This window comes from Bombyx mandarina, chromosome 28, assembly GCF_030267445.1.
Source record: "Bombyx mandarina strain Sakado chromosome 28, ASM3026744v2".
Taxonomy (NCBI): Eukaryota; Metazoa; Arthropoda; class Insecta; order Lepidoptera; family Bombycidae; genus Bombyx; species Bombyx mandarina.
Window position 1 is genome coordinate 6,067,431 of NC_143233.1, and position 23,867 is coordinate 6,091,297.

Below are 23,867 nucleotides of genomic sequence, written 5' to 3' on the forward strand. Positions count from 1 at the left end.
TTCCATACCCAGAGATAACAAAAGGTTATCTCGGTGGTGAATTGGGCTGCCCAGTTGAGACAATCTCAATTGCATTTGGCTTATGAATGCAATTGCAACTTGTGCTTTCGACGGCCTTATCTTTTTTTTTGGTTGCTTAGATGGATGGACGACCTCACAGCCCACCTGGTGTTAAGTGGTTACTGGAGCCCATAGACATCTACAACGTAAATGCACCACCCACCTTGAGATATAAGTTCTAAGGTCTCAGTATAGTTACAACGGCTACCCCACCCTTCGAACCGAACCGCATTACTGCTTCACGGCGGAAATAGGCGGGGTGGTGGTACTTACCCGTGCGGACTCCCAAGAGGTCCTACCACCAGTGAGGTGATTGCTATCATGTCTCATTTGTTCCTTAGGTAATGATTGTTTATTGGGCTCTATATAATTTAAAATTACTTGGCAGTATCGATATTCTGTAATGATAGTTCCCCATATAAAGTGGTACAATTGGAACTACAATTAGAACTGGATTGCTCTAGTATACAGCATAGGGAAATTTTAACTGTTATGAGATAAATTATTCATGTACATTAGTTCTCTTGAATAATAATCACAGACCTAGCTAATGTCGGTATATAGTTTGCATACTCATAAATTAAGATTAGCTGGAAGGCAAGTGGATTTGTAAGAGATTTATGTACCACACTAATCTATATTATGTGAAAACTGTGATACCGGAATCAGAGTTCCGTACATAAAATAAAGCAATCATTCAACATTAAAATGGTAAACCCGATTGTAACAAAAGTTCCCGAAAGGCTAATAGCAACAACACCAAGGTATTTTAAATTTAATCTGAATTAAGATAGAGTTCATATTAAATCGAACTAAAGCATAAATTGGTAGTTATCAATCACGCTTTAAAATTCCAATAAAATGACTTATGCGACAGGGAAAAAACAATAAAAGGAATTAAATAAATAAAACACATTCCCTGGGCACGGCCATTTCAGTTATTGCTTATTTTTAATGCACGATGTATGCAGCGCTGTATGCAATTATTTTGATGATGGTTACACTTTTGCATTAAATTATCCTGGTTTCAGAGGCCGTCATTTTACACAATATTTCATTTTGTAGAACAATATCGAAATGAATGTTTGTTAAACTTTCCGAAACATAACTAAAGGGAAAAGCTTAATTGTCAAACAAAAATCCTCAAAGAACTGACTGTTTCGTGTCTATATTCTCTTTTGTTTTTTGTAATATAAATTATGCTAGAAATCCTTTTTTTTTTGTTAGGGCTTTTGACATTTTTATTGAATCCAACCGTATCCATTACATTAGCACTAAAGCTTCACTTATTTAATTAAGAGGTTTTTTTTGCGAAATTTAATGAAATGACTGTATCAAATTATTATTTTTAGTTTAAAGTGAATATTTTATTTCCATAAGAAATTGATTTGGTGAAATTGATAATGGCGCTATGTCGTGACGATGTGGAGAACATTTCTCCCCATAAAGAGTGATTTTATATTTTTTTATTGCTTCGATGGGTGGACGAGCTCACAGCCCACCTGGTGTCAAGTGGCTACTGGAACCCATAGACATCCACAACGTAAGTGTGCCACCCACCTTGAGATATAAGTTCCAAGGTCTCAAGTATAGTTACAACGGCTGCCCCACCCTTCAAACCGAAACGCATTACTGCTTCACGGCAGATATAGGCAGGGTGGTGGTACCCACCCGCGCGGACTCACAAGATGTCCTACCACCAGTAAAGTTATTAGTTTTACATTTTTATAGACTACTATTGTAATTACAGTAAATGAATTGTTAGTAAATTGTTTAAGAGAATTCTTCGATAAATTAATTATTGGTTATGTAATGTAGTGCTAGATGGCACTCCACCCACTTGGGCACCTTCGGAAGTATCAACTGCCTCAAACAATAGATCATTTTTTCAATTAATGGTCTCCATATTACAGTTACGTAATAAAAACTGGTAAATATTAACACTGTATTCCTGCTAATGAAGACATCTCCCTTTGAACTCAAAATATCTCAAAGTTCTAAAGGCTTTGACCTGTAAACCCCAGCGTGAATGATATGCGACATATTACACGTCTCTTTAGAGCAAATCAAAGCCTAGCACGACCAAATTTAAACAGAATTTGTGAATAGACCCTCATCAGTCTAAAATTAAAAGCTTACAACGGTACACGACAAGGTAATTTGGGTTTTAAAGCTACATCTTAGGTTTTATTTTAGGACATTTTCGTGTTGAATAGAATTTGCGGTACTGAATTCTCTAAATACCGGGTAATTTATTATGAAGTTTCCATTTGGTATCGCGTCAATACAAATTATTTTAGCATAGATTTTAGTGTCTAAATTAGTTGCTTTTAAACACGCTCTTGGTATGTATGTGTGTTTGTTTATATGTAACAGAATATTTAGCTTCTTACCGACTTAAAGACGTCCCATTAATTAATACTAATACATCAAATTAATACATATATAATAATATATGTAGTAATAAATAATAATAATAATCATATTAATATATCACACACGCATCAAACACCGATGACAATACAGTAATTTTATAACTTCGCTCTAATAGCCTGACCAGTAGTACTAACAGGATAAAAAAAATTCATTGTTAGTCCGTTTTTGTATTTAGGCGTGTTTAATTTTAAGTTTTTAAACTACATATTACTAATTAATGGTCGCTGTGAAGTGTGAGTAAATAGAGTTCTTAATTTTTATATATGACGTTGATAAGAGTACCCATCATTTAAGTCACGCGACGGTTAAGATGTAAAATTTTAAAGTTACCAACAAAAAATCATACAAACATAATATACTCAATAGTTTAAAATCAATTGTCGGCAAACCGCGGCTCTTTCGCGAAATGCTCATGAATTATTACTTATTATCTTGCCTTGTAAGAGACGAGTAAACATGTTGGAAACACAAGGCTACAAAAATATACATTAAAAAAAATGGCTCTGTGAATAAATTTCAATTGTGTGCTATCTAAATTTGGTTTTTTTGGTTGACAAGGTTGCTGACCACTGGTTTATATATTATACAGGGTATGCTATCTTATAATTTTGTGTTTTCCGTATGTTGTATACCTTATCGAAGTCAGTGATATATGAAAGCAATGATTACACTTTTGATGGTGATATTTTGATTAGTGAGGGTTGTATTGGATACAATTAACCGCGAATCTCATTGTGCAAGTTCACAGCTCTGGTGTCTTAACACCACTTATGGTTATCGGAGTCAATACAGACAACGCGAATGCTGTCACCTTGAGACATGAGATTGAATTTTCAATTATATGGTATAACGGTTGTCCTCAACTTTCGGACAAAGGCTGAGACAGGAGGAATGGGTTTTGCTGCTCCCCGTGCGCTTGTAGAGGATGCCTTACTACCCGAGAGCAGTTGCTTTGTGACTGAATCGACTACCGGATTAGAATCACGACTCGTTGAGAAGATATGGCGAGAAACTCAGCAAGCTGATGTATTCTGGTGGATGACAACGCGACCTATCTTCAGTATAATGCTTCTAGAGCTAACACTAAACATACCATAACGGGTCAAATGACTCATTTTGAACTTTTGCATTGTGCACCTTATTGCTTTTGTATATTTCACTTCATGACTTTGTCTTACGAATTAATCTATTGTTATTTTACTATTTTTTTGGTTGTTTTGTTTTGTTCTTTTTTGAGTAATAGTTGTGGTTTGTTATTCGTATTCTCGGGATATTATGCTCCGAACACATAAAAGTCAAACACACCAATTCAACAATATATAATAATATGTGTACAATGTTATAGTATAAAGTAAAAAGAGTAAATGAAACTAGACACTACAATATACCAATTCAAACTAAAATTATAATACGTTTTACAATCTATATATTAATATAGCCACAAGGTGTGGTTTTAATGCGAGCAACCAAAAAAATATTAGAATTAAGTGTCATATATCTATATATGAATACGTGAAGCAAAAACTTTGTATCCCTTTTTACGAAAATTGCGCGGACGGAGGAGTATGAAATTTTCCACACTTGTAGAGAATATAGAGAAGAAGTGCACAATGCTAATATTTTTTTTAAAATAATGCATAAAAGATATTTTAAATTAATAAAGAAAACATTACACACACTACATACCATGTATTTGACGCACACACGCATGCATACTATTTATTGTCAAACTTTTGTTCTTGACGTCTGTTGTCAGATTGAGAATAGATTAAATATTGTTTGTCTTTGTTAATATTTTTTATAGTGTAGTCTTGGCGAAATTTGTGATTATAGAAGTTTAAAATACAATCATAATAGTGTACAAACTTACAATGCCAATTAATTATAGTCGAATTTCGACTACTGCAGGACCTCTAGTCAACTTAAATCGACGCGCGCGAATCTCGTAGCATGACGTCACGGGACACCTGCGCGTTCGGGAACTCCGATCGCATCCGATGACGCCCGAGTGGGACCGAATGTTGCACGCTACATACTTGTCGTATACCGTTATCTACCCGCATACCAACACTTAGTGATACCTATTTCTAGGTATCACTAAGTGTTGGTATGATTAGTGTTAAGTTAAGGGCAAACAGTCCCAGAAGTCAGTGTTTCCTGGTAAAAACTGGGTAAGCAGTTTATAGTAGAATGCCTACCTGCAAGTAGCCTCGCTCCACGAATGGTCGTCGTGGCCTAACGGATAAGACGTCCGGTGCATTCGTATTGAAGCGATGCACCGGTGTTCGAATCCCGCAGGCGGGTACCAATTTTTCTAATGGAATACGTACTCAACAAATGTTCACGATTGACTTCCACGGTGAAGGAATAACATCGTGTAATAAAAATGAAACCCGCAAAATTATAATTTGCGTAATTACTGGTGGTAGGACCTCTTGTGAGTCCGCACGGGTAGGTACCACCGCCCCGCCTATTTCTGCCGTGAAGCAGTAATGCGTTTCGGTTTGAAGGATGGGGCAGCCGTTGTGACTATACTGAGACCTTAGAACTTATATCTCAAGGTGTGTGGCGCATTTACGTTCTAGATGACTATGGGCTCCAGTAACCACTTAACATCAGGTGCGCTGTGAGCTCGTCCACACAGGTAAGCAATAAAAAAAAAAAAAAAAAAATCTATTATGTAAATCCGAAACATTCACGAAGTGGAATATAAATCTTTATGTTGCTCTTCGCATATTACTTTAACTGAAGGACCGTGTACAAGTCATAAATGTAGTTTTACTGCTATTTTTTATTACCTCCTTCGTACATACATGCTTACCGTATGTACGAATTTTTATCAAGCTTTTTTTTGTCGTAAAATATGTTGTATTGCTTCTGAAGTCGGTAGCAGTTATTTCGGTTCGGCTATTTTACGATTTCGATTTTTAAATACTACGTTAAATAAACACGCTGTATGTAACGCTAAGATACAGCATGTTTATTTTTAAGTTGTGGTTTTTCTGTTCCTAGTCGGTACTCTGTTTTTTCTCTTTCGTTCGTATATGAAGATAGCTGATATTGAAAAAGACAAGACATATGGTAAATGCCCGTGACTGAGGTGAAGTTTATTACACTATTGACACTAATGCCAGCGTATTCTTGTTTGAAGGGGTGGATAATATAAACTTTGGAACTTTGGAAAACGAAAATGGATGTGTTGCGTTCAGACTTTGACCTTTGTTTTCAAGGGTGTTATTTTCTTGTGATGTCCATGAACTTCGGCAACTACTTAATCAAGTAGTCCCTGAACTTATCTATCCGCTTAACGAAATAAATAACTGGAACAGGAATAAGTATAATAAAGGTTAGTTTTAAAATACACACAAGGATGTGTTGAAGAAAAAACACATGTCGTTTTTCGCTAATTTTATTTGTCAAAATTTCGACATAAATAAATCATCATGTAATTACATAATTTACCTGTCTCTACATTCCATATCGGTTCTTTATAAAATAAACCTTATTTTCGTAATGATTAGAGTCTATAATACATTTATTGCGTCTTTAATGGAATAACCGAACAACAAAACAAGTAATATTTAAAAACTAAATTTATTTACATTTTTTATTGCTATTTACAGATATTTTACAACTTCTTTTAATTTACTAAATAATTAATAACTATGTTCTGATTAAAATAAATTATATAATTTACTATGCGCTACGAAAGTGTTAGGGGTCATTTGATTTTGTTGCCGTTGCTGTCATACATATTTATTTATTAATTGGTTAGAAAGTGATGGAGAATCAGAGTTATAGAGCGAGACTATTTCCGAAGCCGATTTGTATACAATAATAACAAGCCATCTTAATAATTATTCAATAAATTTAAAAGCCTATCAATTAAAATAGGTATTTTTGTGTATATAATGAAAATAAGGCTTAGGAGCATTTCTTAATAAAATCACATTGAGTATTCTATTGAATTTTCTGCACACCCTATGTTAAGTGAACATTAGATATTCTTTGATACTTGACATTGAAATTTGAATTGAATAAGCGGGTGTCCAATCATTCACCCCGGATGAATGGTTAAGAGACATTGACAGAACAGCCAAAGCTTCATGTGTAAGCTCACGATATCCGGAGGACATTATATATTTTTTTTATTCGTTTTTTTATTGTATAGGTGGGTGGACGAGCTCACAGCCCACCTCGTGTTGAGTGATTACTGGAGCCCAAAGACAGCTACGATGTAAATGCGCTACCCACCTTGAGATATAGGTTCTAAGTCTCAGTATAGTTACAACGGCTGCCCCGCCCTTCAAACCGAAATGCATTCACGCCAGAAAACACGGCAGTACACTGCGCGTAATTATATGTCAGGTTATAGCATAGTTGACGAATCAAACACAATAGGTCCTTTCTCAAACGAGATCAAAAGGTTTTGTAGCAGTTTGGAAACCAGAATACATACATTTCACGTCTGATACAGTCTTTAGGGCTGTCAGTAAAAGTAAAAATCATACTATTCTGAAGGTCTTTTGAGCCCTTGTTTAAAGAAGAAGGACTTCTCACAGTTCTGGTCTATAACAAAAAAAACATATATATGCAAGGGTTCTTCAAAATTTACAAATAACGCTATATATAAATATTTTTTTAATAATATGCATTTAAAGTATTAATAACACGAAACTTATTTGAAAAACTCTGATGTGTTTAACGTTTTTTTTAAATTTTAGGTTATCGTAAGTGAAATAAATCCAAGGTAAAATTTTGGTAAAGAATATAGACTACATATCATATAAATCACGGTGCTCAGTTTGAATAAGATTTAATAAATACACTAAATATTTTAATTACTTAAAATACAACAAATACTTAAATTCTATAAACTCTATTTTAAATACAAAACACTAATATTATTCTTCTATACAGTTTCAGAAAGTGATTTTTTTGATGGAAGCTGGTAAAGATCATGAAGTAATGGAATTTGAACCTTATTTGAATGGGAATGGAATTCGAAACTTATTGAAAGTATCTGATAATTACAAGTGTAATTTGAGCGAGAGAGATGATAACGAGAGAGAGTGGTAAAATTGCCACGAGAAAACTGTCGATACAGTCAGTGTACATTTTTGGGAGCAGTGATGAAATTCCGTTGGCAGCACTTAAATATCAATAGAAAATATAGATTTAGCTGCTCCTAAAAACCATCCTGCAGTCACAGTCAACAGATATTTTGATGTGAAACATCTATAGCCGCACGTAAAACGATTTCTGGCGAGGCGACGCATGCCGTGGCGACGCGTCGCCATGCGCAATCGACTGTGCGATTCTCTCCCACTCGATCCGGCGCTAAGCCATCTCTCTCGCTACACTGAGCTCGGATACCTATAGTGTATACTCCGTAGTGTATACAGTATTGTTTACTACAGTACACATAACCTGTGTTTTACTTGAAAACAAATTATTTATTCGTAATATTTTATTTTATCATTATGACATATTTAGTTTCTATCACAATCTGTTCTTTTCTGCATATTACTTTTACAAAATAATGTCGATGTTTCACATCTGCCAGGCGTCCCGTGACGGCTCACATTTTTTTTAACATCTGTTAATTGCGGGTAGATTTCGATGAGCCTGGAAAAGCTGCGTAACCATTTTTATTTGTTATTTTTTCCTACCTCTGCTGATGGCCTTGCGAGGCTATTTCAGGTGTAGGTGACATGTAGGTGAGCTCACGGGGCTCAAACCGGAGTGTTGCTAACAATGGCCCTAGCAAGAGCAGTGCTTCGCAGAATCTACCACCGGATCGGAAACGCGATTAACAGAATACTGCTGAATATACCATAGGGTGCATTGTACACTGTTTTGTTATGTTGTGAGATCACTTCCAAAAAAGGCCCTTTTCGTATTTCTATTCAATAATTGATCTCCGGATTAGGGTATTTTGTTATATTCTTTACTTTCTCACTTTAATTTTAAACATTAATCATAAATTTTGTAACTTTACGGCTTTAGTGTTCTACTGCTGCTACGAAAATTGATTTAGGGTTGTGATGTTGTTTCCTAAACTAAAAAAAAAAAACTAACAAACAGAATTTGAAACTAAATCCCAAGCTCCTAAATATTTACCAGCTTTCATCATACAAAGCCAACAACATTACGCAATGTTGTCGGATTTATTATTTGGTTTTCATCTAAGCCCATCGATTGTGTTCGTGTATATAGTGGCTAAAGTGCAGTATAGGGAGATGAGAAGATTAACGGATAGAGCACACGGTGATGCTGTGTTGGCGTTGCCGTGCTGCATTGCTGCCGGGTGCTCACCTGTTAAAGAAAAGTCAGATTTAGTTAATGCAGATAAGATAAAAAATCGTTTGAGACTGAACTGAACTTGAATATTTTGTGGGTAGTATTTGTTTTAGATAGATTGCCGTTATGGTGGATCGACCAAATAAAGGCAGCTCTAAATGGTCCCATTAACGAGTGCATAAGAAGGGCCGCGGTACGCGAGGAATGGTGACGTCAGGTGAAGCTCACCACCACCGGAAACCGCGATGAGAAGAGAATAAGTATTTGTTTTACTGTATTGTTCTTTCCACTGCTGTTTAGATATACGTCCTTTTTTATTATTGCTTTGATGGGTAGACAGGCTCACAGTCCACCTGGTTTTAAGTGGTTACTGGAGTCCATAGACATCTACAACGTAAATGCGCCACCTACCTTGAGATATAAGTTAACTTGTAATAGCAGAAGTCACGTAATTAATGATAAATTTGCGGGTAGGAAGCAACAAAATACATTACCAGCCTAAAATCAATAGTAGCGTGCAAGCGAATTACGATAGATAGGCAATAACTATACGAGTATGTGTCAATGTTTGTCCCATATTTGTATTACTTTATTTATCATTGATGTTAGTTGTTTATTTGCTCATTTATATTCGTTATAACAAGTTGAGATTTATGAGGTTTCGTGAATATGTATGTATTAACATATACGCGACTTCCATGAAATTTGAAAACATAGACTTTTTTTTTATTGCCCTTGTAGGCAGACGAGCATACGGCCTACCTAATGGTGAGTGGTTACCGTCGCCCATGGACTTCAGCAATGCCAGGGGCAGAGCCAAGCCGCTGCCTACCAAACTCTTTACTGTTGAAGTCGTCGTGGCCTAAAGGATAAGACGTCCGGTGCATTCGTATATAGCGATGCACCGGTGTTCGAATCCCGCAGGCGGGTACCAATTTTTCTAATGAAATACGTACTTAACAAAATGTGTCATGGTCTCCTTTAACGAATAGTGAAATAAAAAAAATATTGAAGTAATTGTATTTGCGACTTTCTTCTACCAATGGTGCGAAATGTTCACGATTGACTTCCACGGTGAAGGAATAACATCATGTAATAAAAATCAAACCCGCAAAATTATAATTTGCGTAATTACTGGTGGTAGGACCTCTTGTGAGTCCGCACGGGTAGGTACCACCGACCCGCCTATTTCTGCCGTGAAGCAGTAATGCGTTTCGGTTTGAAGGGTGGGGCAGCCGTTGTAACTATACTGAGACCTTACAACTTAATCTCAAGGTGTGTGGCGCATTTACGCTGTAGATGTATATGGGCTCCAGTAACCACTTAACATCAGGTGGGCTGTGAACTCGTCCAAACATCTAAGCAATAAAAAAAAAAAGCATCAACTCGTCGATATTTCGAGTGGCACACCGCGAGTCGCAAGCGCTTTGTAACAAAAATAGCAACTCCGCAACGTACAACGTTGGACATGATAAAATTAACATGAATCAATTTCGAATTAAATGCGAACATCAAATTTAATACATGATTGGATCCCCGAGGGTCCTTCAGTTACAAGGAGCTTGAGTTCACAATCAACGTTCAGTGTAAATCGCCTATAACGAGATCAAAAGAATCACCGATGCTTCATTTACGTTCTATAAATGGTTTTAGGTTTATAGGGCGAACATATTTCTTTTTGTTGAAATATATTGCTTATTTTCTTTAGTATCTACACCTTTTTGGTTGTTTGAGTGGAATTTAAAAAGAAAACACGACGATGTGTTTTTATAAAATAGGCAACTTGAAAACATCTTGTAAGTGCTTAGTTGGTATCAACCATAACTTTGTGCGCATGTTAGGTTACGATAGTACGTGATGTGTTACTGCTTCATGAAATATTTCATGAAAAGTGCTTGTCTCAACATTGGAGACTTCATTGAACTCAAGATGAAACTGAGTTAGTTATGTAAAGAAAAACAATGCATCAAATGGGAGTCCTATTTGCTGACAACATTATCTTTCAGAAAATCGAAATGCGATAGTTAAAAAGGCTGCCTATTCGAATTCAGTAATATGTATCTATATTGTAAATACAAAATTCTGGTAAATTGATTTAATTGGGTTTTGAGATTTTTATCGCAAAAATTAATTAATGGAAAAAATAGCTATGTATTCGTTAGTCGATTTAATAACCGAGATACAGGGAATATTCGATATTTAGGAAGATATAGTTTGAGATACAAGCGTAGTAGTATTCATGGCCTTTTGGATTAAATGCATGGTGTACACGTATCGGCTAATCTGGCTAAGTCAATATTTAAATTTCATGGGATAAAGAAACTATTCTAAGTAAATGTAAAATATAAAAATAAAAGTTAAAAATAAGTACACCACACCACATCATCTCAAAGAACAAAAATGTATCTTATAAATTTTATCCGGGCCACAATAGTAAGGTCATTCATAATTTTACAATCAGAGCGATTGGGGAACAATCAAATTTCTAACATCGACTGCGAAAAAAATCCAAATTCCAAGAAAGAAATAAATAATTTATACGCCAAGCATAAATGGGTTATTACATAAGTTAAAAGCAGCGTGTATGCTTTGTCATTATTTGACATGCGAATTTTAGTGCAGTGCATAGTTATAATATTATATGATTTACCATTCATTCATCCATAACTCAACTAATAATTAAAAAATCCATTTATTTTCAATGTCATCCCTTACTTTCTTACCTATTCGTAACTTACCATTTATGACGTGAACGTTCACAGAAGCTGCTTCCGCCATAGTGGGAACGCAGCTGTAGTTTCCGCTGTCACCTGGCATTAGCTTGTCTATCCTCAACCTGGACGTGAGCTGCTCCGTCCATTCCGTTTTAAGATGAAGTCTGGGCTCCTCAGCAACTTCATTCTCCTCGACTTCCTTATATTCTATTAGGTTTGATCCTGAAATTAGGGCTTTCTTGAAATACTACAAACTTTTAGATACAGTGTATATTAGGTAAGTTGGTTAATCTATATTAATATATAAATCTACAATGGTTTTTACGGATGTTCCGTTATAACTACTGAACCATGCATCCGATTGACTTGAAACTTGGTATCCATGTAGAAAATACATGTACTTAATGGATAAGCTGATATTTATATGAGTGTTGGACTCCCTACACCAGTTGCGGGGGCGTTAATTATGAATCTTTGTGGGGGTGAGAAATAATAATGTTAATTTTAAATGCCCAGCAAAGCGGAAGGGCACAGCTAGTAGATCGTATAGGTATAAATACTTCACATTATTGAACTACTCAATGTAAATGGAAGATAGCAAACGCATTTCACGTCGTACGAGATTTGTTATCTTTTCTTGTCTACTTTAGGTACAGTGCAATAAGCATTGCACATTCAATAGTACAGGCCACTTAAGACAAGAAGACAAACACTTAAGACAAGATCAAACTTCGAATACCAAATACAATTATAAAAACTGCCAATCGAACCCGGACCCCTGTTGTGGTAGTCAAACGTTAACTAGATAACCAATGAGAGGAAAAGAAGACTGAAGGCCTTATTAGAATGATACAACCGTTGTCCCAACCTTCAATTTGGAATGCATGAAATGATATGCATGTAAGAAATGCAATTTTATATAATTAAAATTGCACGATTTTCACATCTTCGTCGTGGATGTTGTTCACTTAAAGTCATTAAAAACTTATTACGTTTACAAATGAATGGTAGCTGCCACAAGATTTTGACCCTGGTATCATAGTCAAAAAACCCAAAATTATTATATCAGGTGTCTTAAAACTGGGATAAAAGTGCTTAAAATAAAATCTAAGATTTATTTGTGCGGATAAGGTATGTTATTTAAAACCCAACTCACCCTTATACCAAAATATGGTTCCCAGATCGTGTGGGCCTTGACTTAGGATACAAGTTAAAGACAGGGAGCTTCCTGTCTTAACGTACAGATCTGCTGGGCCAAGGATGTGTGCTTTTGCTTCTGTGAACAAACAGAAAACCAAGTTACTCGGTACAATTGCGTAAATGTCCTCCACATTCTTTATGTTTAGTTAGTTTTTTCGACGCACTGAGCTTACGATACTCTAATTATTTCCTTCCATATTTGTAAAAACTAAAGACGTGCTTTGTTGTAACTATTGCAAAGTGTATCTAAAATATTTTAGTCATTACCAATCGTTAAATACCATTTTGGGTCGGTGACACAAACAACTATACCAAACTAAGTTTCAGAAAATGCTGCTGCCTATTTTGTGTTATTCTGCCCGTTCTGCCTCAGTCACTTTTTTATATCCACGGTTCTATCGTGCGATGCACACAGTATCTAAATTGAATCAAAAATGCACTAGTATGCACATTCATTTTATACTAGATAACTTTATTTGATAAACAGCCAGAAGTACAATCACTAACAATTATATGCAACAAATAGTCCACACAAAATGATATTTACGAACACATTGCCTTTTTTTACTGTTATTTCTAAAAGCATTATTGACACACGAAAATGGAATGTTAGGATTAAAATTCAATGAGATTAAGAGAGAAAAAGGAACCAAAGATAAACGTTGGGTCGATAATTCAAGAACGTTACTGAAGGGTTTCCCATGAGTTTCCAAACACGTGCTTACTTCGCATAATCAATAAATTTAAGAAGTGATGTGCTTGGAAAGTTGTAGCACTAAGCGATGAAGCACGGCCAATTATCCAGTCTGTTTTTGGGGCGTGCAATAAGCCGCACCAGTTTGCGTGATCTTGAAGTTTGGCAAGACTCCAATGTGTCAGTTTGTGACTGTACATGATGTCTAAGACAACGTTTAGGTTCTAGCCGTAGCATCGACGATTAAAACACTTCATGTTTTCTAACAGCGGGCTCTCAGCAGGAGCCACAAAATAATCACGCTTTTTGAAGGGCTTTTGTACTGTGTTCGGTAGCCATCATGCAATACAAGATATTTGATAGATGCCTGAATCTTGCTTACGACATCTTCCTTAATTTGTCACTCACCGGTTGATACATATTTTATTTTTATTGCTTAGGTGGGTGGCCCACCTGATGTTAAGTGTGTGGAAGGCTTAAATGAAGAAGGGAAGACCTTCCACCGAGCGGGTGATATTGCTCGGTAGACCGACGGTCCGAATAATGTTATTCGGAAGTTGTATATGTGCAAGCTTATCTTGAAAATGTCGTAAGCGAGATTCATACTCTGTCAAATATTTTGTATTGTATGATGGCTACCCGCCACAGTACTAAAGTTACTAAATTGTATCACGACCTTACATGACATATCAACGTAGACGCTGATAGGGAGTTGATCAGGAATTTTGGTAATCTAGCAAAAAAAAATGTTTAAAAGAGACATTGTTTCTGTGACTCCTTCATGTAAATATTCAATTACTTAATCAGGCATCGTAGCTTTTCAGTCACGTGTGCTTCTAAGTTGAATTAAATTAGAAGGTTTTAATTATAATCTGGTAGCAAATCGTTTTGCTCGGTTAAATTCCGGGAACGACTTTAATGATCAAGGAAAAATAAATGTAAACAGGAAAAAAAACGTTTCAGTATGATGAACGTTTGCTGTTGAAACTCATTGCAGACCCAAAATCAATAAGCGAGGAACTTACGCTGAATTCTAAAAAAGGTCCCAGTAAAACGAGCCGCCTTCGAAACGGGCCTAATTTAAAATTCAAATCGTTCTGCTGATAATGAAAAAGGTAGCCCCCATAAACACATCATGCGAAGCAGCTAAAAATATAATTTTCAAATTATTTAATCCTGCAGAGCATGTGAGTTTGAAACATCACCTACTGATACCAGCTAATTAATATACGAACATAACAAATCTGATAATATTGCGACAAAGACTTTTTGCACACGCGCTAAACAAGATTTAATTATGTTGAATGCAAAATTCCACTTGTACCAAAAATATTTCCTTTCTTGAAATTTCCACTAAAATCAGCACGTTGAGATATTTGAACCGGAAGGCCCATCAAGCGAGCAGAGTAACATGATAAGGCATATATAAAACGACAAAGGAACCGTTCAAAATATCCTCGAACGAAAAAAATTGGCTCGAGATTAAATCTGTGAAACATTTCATCGGGGCCCTCAATTTAGCAACACGGGTGCGTCTTACTCGCTGTATTTTTGAAGATCTAATATTGTATGTGGCCATTCCACGAAGGAAGACAATAAGAGCTGCTTCGGAGTACACAGTGAGAGGTTAATTAAGGAGCAGGGTTGTCGTCTAGGAAATTGGGAGTCGTAAAACAATGCTTCACGCTGTTATGAACACTAATGGTATTTTTATCTAATATAGCTTTATGAAATGTAATATTTGCTTTAAATTTTTCTAGGCTATTATTAAATTCATAGGTTTGTTTTCTCGCACCTGTGAGGGGTATAAATAGTTTTGATCCAAAAGTTCGCAGGTCTGCGAATGGGTACGTACCATTACATTTTCAGTGTTTCATAAAGTTAGATTCCCCAGTACCCACATTTGGCAGCCTATTAGATATGGTTTTATATTGGCAAAGGTATATTAGTAGCTATCTATCTGTCAACTCGTCCACTGCTAGACATAAGTCTCCCTCAAGCCTCGCCACAATGTCCTGTGTCCAGTGGCTCATTTCTTTACTCAATGTTCGATAATACAGATCTATTTCTTCTAGTTCTTGGGTTCTAGCATTGGGTTGAGTAAAAAAAAAACGGGAAATCAGAAGTTGCTGTGAGTGGTGACAATGAATTTCGGATCAGGTCATGCCATGACATGACATGGTTGTCTGTATATTTAGCTACCCGATCACTACAAATAAGACTAGATGTGTAATAACATCGAGTTCAGTATTTTTCTTTAATATATCGAACCAATTTTCGGCTAACACGCCAGAACCAATGGCTAAGCAGTAAATAAAACTGCCAATCATTAGCTATCGAAACCAAAGATCCATTCGATAATATTATTTAGGTCAAACCGAAAGAGCAGTGAAATAACAAGAAAACAATTTTGCCAGACAGCATAATTACCGAAAAGTTCTTCGCAGGATGCCAGCAAGCAAAACAGCTTAACGCGCTTATCAAATTTTAATAACCTTAAATAAATGACAATTAAAATGACATGGTATTTTTCTCAAAATCGGACTGACTATTTTTTATTTATTGCATAGATGGATGGACGAGCTCACAGCCCACCTGATGTTAAGCGGATACCAGAGCCCATATATATCTACAACGTAAATGCCGCCACCCACCTTGAGATATGCGTTCTAAGGTCGCAGTTCAGTACAACGGCTGCCCCACCCTTCGAACCGATACGCATTACTGCTTCACGGCTGAAATAGGCAGGATGGTGGTGCCTACCCGTGCGGACTCACAAGAGGTCCTACCACCAGTATGGACACTTAATGTTCGAAAACTTAAGTTCTCAAATTTATAAAGCTTCAGTCGCAAAAAAATTGTTTGATTATGTAATAGAACCAGCACTACTTAAGCGAAAATTGTGTATTGAGTGTGTACCTTGAATTATTATCGTCGATTAGAATGACACTTATCTTAATGTGAAATATCTTAGAGAGGTATTCTAACTGGCAGAATCAACAAAATTGTTGAATCACAGAGAAGATTAAAAAAAAAAAAAATGTCTGCGATCCTAAAATTAATTTTATAACATAATCAAATAAAATAAAAGTAATTGAATTACCACATATATTTTGGTATTATTGTACTATAGTATCGTAGGATGTGTTTCATTTTAGTTGCCCCACGACAATTGTGTAAGCAATTTGTAATATACACCACGTATCCTTGTCAAAACTTTGAAAGTACTTTGTTATAGGAAACGGCTTTATCAGAACTTTAACACAATCTTGTTTGCTAAAATTATTATTATGTAAATCTAAGGCGATAAATAGCAAGCTACAAGTTTCCTAAGTTCTTGTTAAATTCCTAAGTTTACTTGTGACTTGTCGTCAAACACATCATTCTCCCTAAGGGTACATTCATGCTTAGGGTATCGATAGCAGTTTGTATATCGATAACTTTCTTGTTTGTAATTCACTTAGACATTTAGTCATACATTATAAAGCTAAAAAATTATCTATCTTAAACAAATACGGATGTATAGAATATTAATTCAACATTTGATAAGCGCGTAATAAGTATATCGAACCCATTGAAGGCTATTATTGATTTAAAATAATAAGTTTGAATAATATTATATACAATTATTTATTAAATTCTATTTTCAATGTGGTGTATCGACCAAATCAGAACCACTGTGGGATATCTGTAGCCGTATAGCCTTGTAAGATGGGTGAAATTTGCTCCGTCCAAAGCTACATAGGTGTTTATGATCTCTCTATCAAGAGGAATATGATTAAGAAGAAGTAGTATTATTTAAATTACTAGATATTTTGGTGCAATTTGTTAAGCTATTACCATAAGTAAGAGAGCAGTAGTCAATGAGGCTATAGCCTAGAGATCTTGCTTAAATCGTATACGTCCAAATCATTGTGGTACAGACACAAAAATCTATCAGATTAAACTATTGGAGTTTCCTCTGTAAATTTATTTACGATCCAGGAATCCCAGACATATTTTACATCAACTGCGAATGTGGTTTTAGTGCCAAACTTTGCGTTACGAACTTAAGTTTGTGCTGTTAATGGTCCCAGATTTTACTAAGCTTTATTGGAAACTGTCAAGGACCTTGTTTAGATTAATTATCAGGGGTTACTAAATACTCAGATTAAATTCTAGTTTGTCTCCTATTTTGTTAAGAGTAACATTTCGATATTAAAATTTTGTTGTTCTATCCTTGATTTATAAGATTGATGAAATTATTAAAATTTGTACTTACTCTGTTATTACTTTTTTTAACAAATCTCTGTATTATTCAAACAGCATTCGTGTGATAATGATTATGTCAATATTTAAATGCAATAGGTAAGACAAACTGATCTAAATTTATTAAACAAAACATTAATATGTTTATTAACTAATTTTATACGTCATAAACATGCAAACGAATGTGTTGAATACGTGGAGATTATTAACTCCACTCACGGGAGGCGGCGGTGACTTTTGTGCTCTCGCGAGATCACAGACCTGGCAAGTTCTCTGATCTGAGAGTTACATTAGGTAAATAATAAAATAAAAGAAAAACCTCATTGAATTTGTGATCTGGTTCTTTTTATAAATAACGTGCCGCATTACTACGGATTTTTTTAAATATTTAATATTTCGTACTGACCAACGACATTAAGCTGAAATGCCAAAGACATCTTTGGTTCCGTGTTGACTTGGCACTCGTATATCCCGGCGTCTCTCTCCTGTGGGAATTTAATCTGCAGCGTCCAATTTTCCGACTTCTCAGGCCGAATAACCTGGAACCTCTGGTCGGATGTGTAAGTCAAAATCCCAGCCGTGAGTATGTGGAGATCCCTCTTCCTGATCCAGCTGACCTGCAACAAAACTCTTGTTACTTTTAGGCTTTTGAACACTACACTAATTAAATTATCTGAGATATTGACGTGACTGAGGTTTTACAATTTACAGACATTTTTCTTGACGACAGAAATTACAAAACAAAATCAAGAATCGACAGCTTGAATTTTACCATTTATCCTGATATCAAACAAATAAAAGAAACACACGGTTCTAAATTAAAATCAATATATTCGTTGTACCCTTGTGTGTAAAATCTGTGGGTGTGACTGCGTGTAATTAATAACTCTTACATTAGACGCCTTAAGCTCTAACATTAGGAGCAGGCTTAGGGACCCGTACTCGTCGAAGAGTACGGTTACTAGGGTCGGCAAAGAGTTCGACGTGCAACCTAACAACTCATGCATCAGCCCGCTGAGTATCTCGCCGAATCTTCTCAGCGGGCCGCGATTCCGATCCGGTAGTAGATTCATTCGCGAAGCAGCTGCTCTTGAATTGTTAGATCTCCTTTATAGGCACTGGGCAGCTGTTAGCAAATCCGGTGAAACTGGAAAGGCCTCCGGGCCACCATTAATAAAAAAGTCTGGAGAATAATGGATCCTATCTTCTTGTGAAGCATCGATTGATGCGTATGATATTTTCTTCTGGATTATACAAGTACAAGAGAATAACATTGTAACCGATTTTTAGCCGAGCCTAAATACGAGTTACAATGTTACTCCTTGAATGTGTCGATGTTTATGGAGAGCCGATCTCGCATTGTTCTAGTATTTTGCAATTAATTTCGGATCCATCTAAAATTTGACTGCTCCGTTGGTCTTCTGGTCCATCTTCTGGTCAATCAGAGTCAGTAACTAGAGATATTTAGTAATCATCATCTGAATGTACCAGTTCTGCATTTCATCTGTTGAATATAGAACGTAAAAATATTTTATGATCCATCCATCAGTCATTAAAGAAAGAATAACTCATTGAAAATGATATGATAACGCCTTTATCTTATAAATCCAAGTAAAAAAAAAAACTTTATAGACATCTCAAAAAATGATAATGTATTTTTTAAGGATATAAAAATGCTAAACAAAACGTTAAAATGCTGTGAGACGAGACTGCGAGTTAGTTAAAATTATTGTGTTATTATATTAATGGAATGCTTAAAAAGTCATCAATCTCATGTAAATTACACTCGCTTTGATGTAAAAATTGTTTTAAAAAAATATAAGACCACTGTTTGTTTTATTTTAGATGGAGTTTTTTTAAAGAATTACTTGTTTTTCATGGATTAGTTGTAATTAAAGTGAGCATTTGGTTTTGACAAATTAGTCTCACTTTAACAATATGATAAAATTGTTTTTACAACTTCTGCTACTCCGAACTGAACGTAAAAATGGCGTAGTATGGAATTAAGGATATTAAAAAGTGTTCATGATAATTTTTAGTCGGCATCAAAAGAGAGGCCAATTAGCCCGATACTACTCATATGAACTATGACATGGCGTGATAATTACCAGCGTTATGGTGACAACCAAGTATAGTTTTAATTTAGCTTTTTAACTAATCATTCTTATACACATATCTTATCATTCATATACATACATCTTGTAATTTATAGACATATACCTCGTCATTAATATACATATTTTTCTATTCGGGCAGGAAAATGTACTGGAAAGGTACTCGCATTGTGTTACACTACTATGGGTTCAAAGGCTATAAATGTCTTCCTTCGCAATTCTGCTCGTAACAAACACGAATTCCAGGTTGAAATTTATAAATTTTGTGGATGGCGATATGTATAGAACCCGAACGCATGCCTGTTCGCTACCATCCTGATTATTTCAGCCCCATAAATCCAATGAAAGTGAGACAACGACCTCAAGTATCAAAAGGCAAATGGCATACACTATGCCCATCCACACTTTATTCACGAAATATGTACATATATGTTAAATTTATCGGCATGCTCAAAGCAAATACTTGGATAGACAGAATAAAATATGTTAAGGATGAAGCGCTTGACATTATTCTAAAAGGCAACGATGCCGAAACTCGACTGAACATTCTCAAAAATATATTTCGTGTTGCTGTATGAGAAGTGGAAAATATACGCTGAAACTTCAACGTGACAGTTTGGACAATGACAAAATCTAAAATGTATTATGATTTTGGAATTTTCTTCTCAAGAGCTTTGGACGGTTTGAAGAGAGACATGAGAAATTCTCAGACACTTCAATTTTGTTTCTACCTTCCGTTAGTTTTATTTTTGTTTCCATAAATATTTTGATAGTCTAGCTAGTGTTAAGCAAGTACCCAGGAAAATAAATTGTTGAGGAAATAGACATCTTCATAAGGTTTAAGTCTTGGGTGAGGTTTATGAAGCGGTTAAGCCTGCGTATGTGTCCTTACGCTACGATCATGTCATGTGGTTTGTTAAATATGTCCGATGAAGATCTTCCACTACGACAATCGAGAATTAACTGTGAAGGCTCCAGTGTTTACATTAATATAGAAGTAATCTATTATTTAGGTACATGAATGATTGCTTTAGAACAAAAAAAGGTTAAGAGTTCCTAAAAATATTCCTTTTTCAATTAAATTCAAGATTTTTGCACCGTTTTTTTCATTTTCCATGTCATGTTTATCAGATCTGGGTGTGTTTGTAGTATCAGTGAAGCTAAAATGAATACTTTAAATAAGTTACTTATCTGGCTTAATTTCACGATAATTATATTAATGACAATTAAAAAATTAAAGAAAATACTACTAAAAATCTAGTAACAAGCTTTGGTCGATCTAAATTTTAAAAGTTTACTGTTATTTTTTTTATTAAAATCACTGATGAAAGCAAACTACTAGGGCAACTATATTAAAATTTAAAGCTCTCAATAACACAGAGAAGAATATTTTTATTATCAATTCGAGAGATAACAACAGAGAATAAAAGATACAAGACAATAGTCTATCCATTAGAAGCAGCCGGAGCTTAATGGATCAAAGCGCTTCTTTTATGGTTCTATACGAGGTTAATCTCTGTTTAACACTTTCAATAATAAAAATTACGACTTTTACCTTTAAATATTTAAACGTTTTTGCCTGAGCTTTTGGAGCCGATCAACACCCTCGAGCTAAGCTTTATTACAAACAAAAATAGAAGGCAAGTTAAAGCACAGACTACAAACATTGTTAGCAAGAATATTTAATCCGAAAATCGTATACGGATATCTTGGACCAGTAGTCGGGGTACTAACCATTGGATAAACTAAAACAAAATTTAGGCTCGCAAGGATGGGTACCATTACCTTCCTATTTTGGCCGTGCGTTTTGGGTGGACAGATAAGACAGCCATAATACAAAACAGTTGAACTACGACCTTATCAATATGTCCGGTGTAACTATTTAAAACCAGGTCAGATATAACGTCAGCAGATGTAAAACTATAAAGAAAATTTTATGTACTTGAATTGTTAATACTAATACCAAATAAAACGGACCTTTGATTAAACGGAAACGGCTCCAATGATTTTCATAAAATTTAGTATACAGGGGATTTCGGGGGCGATAAATCGATCTAGCTACGATTTATTTTCAAAAAATGTTGTTTTATTCGTGTTTTCAATAATCAACTCTTCCCGACATCTATTGGCGAATAATAATACTATTTTTCTCAATTGAGGGCAACTAACCGCTTTAAAGACACAATGAGATGACGTTATAAAAAAACAAACGAGCAAAGCTCGGTCATCATCTAATATCGCTTAAATCAAATATCGTTTCACACCTCGATATGAAGTGTCTAACAAAAAAATATGAGTTTTTTTTATTGCTTAGATGGGTGGACGAGCCCACAGCCCACCGGATGTTAAGTGGTCACTGGAGCCCAAAGACATCTACAACGTAAATGCGCCACCCACATTAAGATATAAGTTCTAAGGTCTCAGTATAGTTGCAACGGCTGCCCCACCCTTCAAACCGAAACGCATTACTGCTTCACGGCAGAAATAGGTAGGGCGGTGGTACCTACCTGTGCGGACTCACAAGAGATCCCATCACCAGTAATCACAAGAGGTCCTACCACCAGTAATTAATTTTTTATTTTTAAAGTTATGAGTATAAATTTAGCGTTCGACTTTCATACCAGCAGATACGTCAATAAGACACACGAGTGCATTACCGTCGTGCCGGTTCGAAATCGTTATTGCAGCACGTTGCTGCGTAATGGCGTTTGTATCGATCGAAGGATACATTAATGGACAGTCATATCGGACGGTAAGCTGCTGGGCAATTTATTTGGTATCGTTTAAGATGGCGTTTGGTTTGGTCCTTGGGAATCCAAACTGAATATGAATCAAAGTTTGGTCGACTATAAGCTATGACTGATATCGAAAAGCAGTATATATTTTTTGCCGCTTTTTGCCACGTACCATCCGGCGTTGGAATGAACTCCCCTCCAAGGTGTTTTCCGAGCGCTATGACATTTCTTCAAACGAGGCTTGTGTAGAGTACTTAACAGCGTAACAGGTAAGCAGCGGCTTGGCTCTGCCCCTAGCACTGCTGAAGTCCATGGGCGACGGTAACCACTTACCAGGTGGGCCGATGCTCGTCTGCCTAGAAGGGCAATAAAAAATTATTTGTATCACTTACAAAAGAATGATTTTTTTTTCACCCACTATGTAAAATTTGAAATGTACTTTCACTTAGTGAGACAAGAGAAATTGTTGAAAAATTTGTTTTTTCTAGATATGATCTGTCAGGTTTTAAATATAGTTATCATTGACGCATATGATCATACTCGATCCTGCGGACTGAGTGGTAATCAGTCGACGTCACCCTAAACACGTCATTACGGATCCTCCCGATCCATTAACGGTACTTTTAGGTACCTCAAGCACCGGTCAGCGTTCTCGCCGAACTCGTCGCTTGCAACGAAGGGCTCGACGAGTAAATTAACCCATAGACAGCCCACTAGGTTCTCGTCGAATCTTCTCAGTGGGTCGCGTTTCCTATCCGGTGGTAATTCTGCGAAGCACTGCTCTTGCTAGGGCCAGTGATAGCAACACTCCGGTTTGAGGCCCGTGAGCTCACCTACACGTCAAGGAGAAGCTGAAATAGCCTCTCAAGGCTATCAATCAGCGTAGGTAAGAAAAAAAAAGTTTGCAATACACCATATAATTATACTCGATTTTGAATGTCCCTATTGCCACCTTAACATTGATGTACCAATATGATTTCCACATACTACTAGAGATGATATAAAGATCGTGTAATATATAAGAATAAAGTTATATTTGCGAGCAAAAGTTAGATAATGTGAAGAAACATATTAAATGAAATGCCAAGGGCTCGGCTTATGTTGTTCCTTCATCGTGAAAGTCATCCGTGAACACGAGTTAAGTACGTATTTCATTACAAAACCTAATTTACCTGCCTGCGGGATTTGAACACCAAGATAAATCGCAGCGATTTTACGAACAGGCGTGATGTTCTTTAGGCCACGACGACTTCAATTATTAATATTACGAAAATCACTCATCTTACACTCTTAGATAAATAAATCATTTAACTAACTATCTTCTTGTTCTTATCAGATATTAAGCTGCTTGTCATCTTTTGCC

At 35.8% G+C, this 23,867-nt stretch overlaps 1 protein-coding gene across 2 annotated transcripts in view; it reads right to left on the reverse strand.

The window, feature by feature from the left end:
* Window positions 1–5,889: 5,889 nt before the first annotated feature.
* The window catches only part of LOC114243769 (zwei Ig domain protein zig-8), a 130,079-nt gene continuing 112,101 nt past the window's right edge, over window positions 5,890–23,867 (reverse strand). For both annotated transcript variants that reach the window (XM_028175374.2, XM_028175372.2), the window contains exons 4-7: window positions 18,062–18,272; window positions 12,670–12,789; window positions 11,538–11,735; window positions 5,890–8,814 (exon numbers count right to left, since the gene is read on the reverse strand). In XM_028175374.2, the coding sequence (XP_028031175.2) occupies window positions 8,681–8,814; window positions 11,538–11,735; window positions 12,670–12,789; window positions 18,062–18,272 (663 nt within the window). In that variant the 3' untranslated portion in view covers window positions 5,890–8,680. The remainder of the gene's footprint in view (window positions 8,815–11,537; window positions 11,736–12,669; window positions 12,790–18,061; window positions 18,273–23,867) is intronic.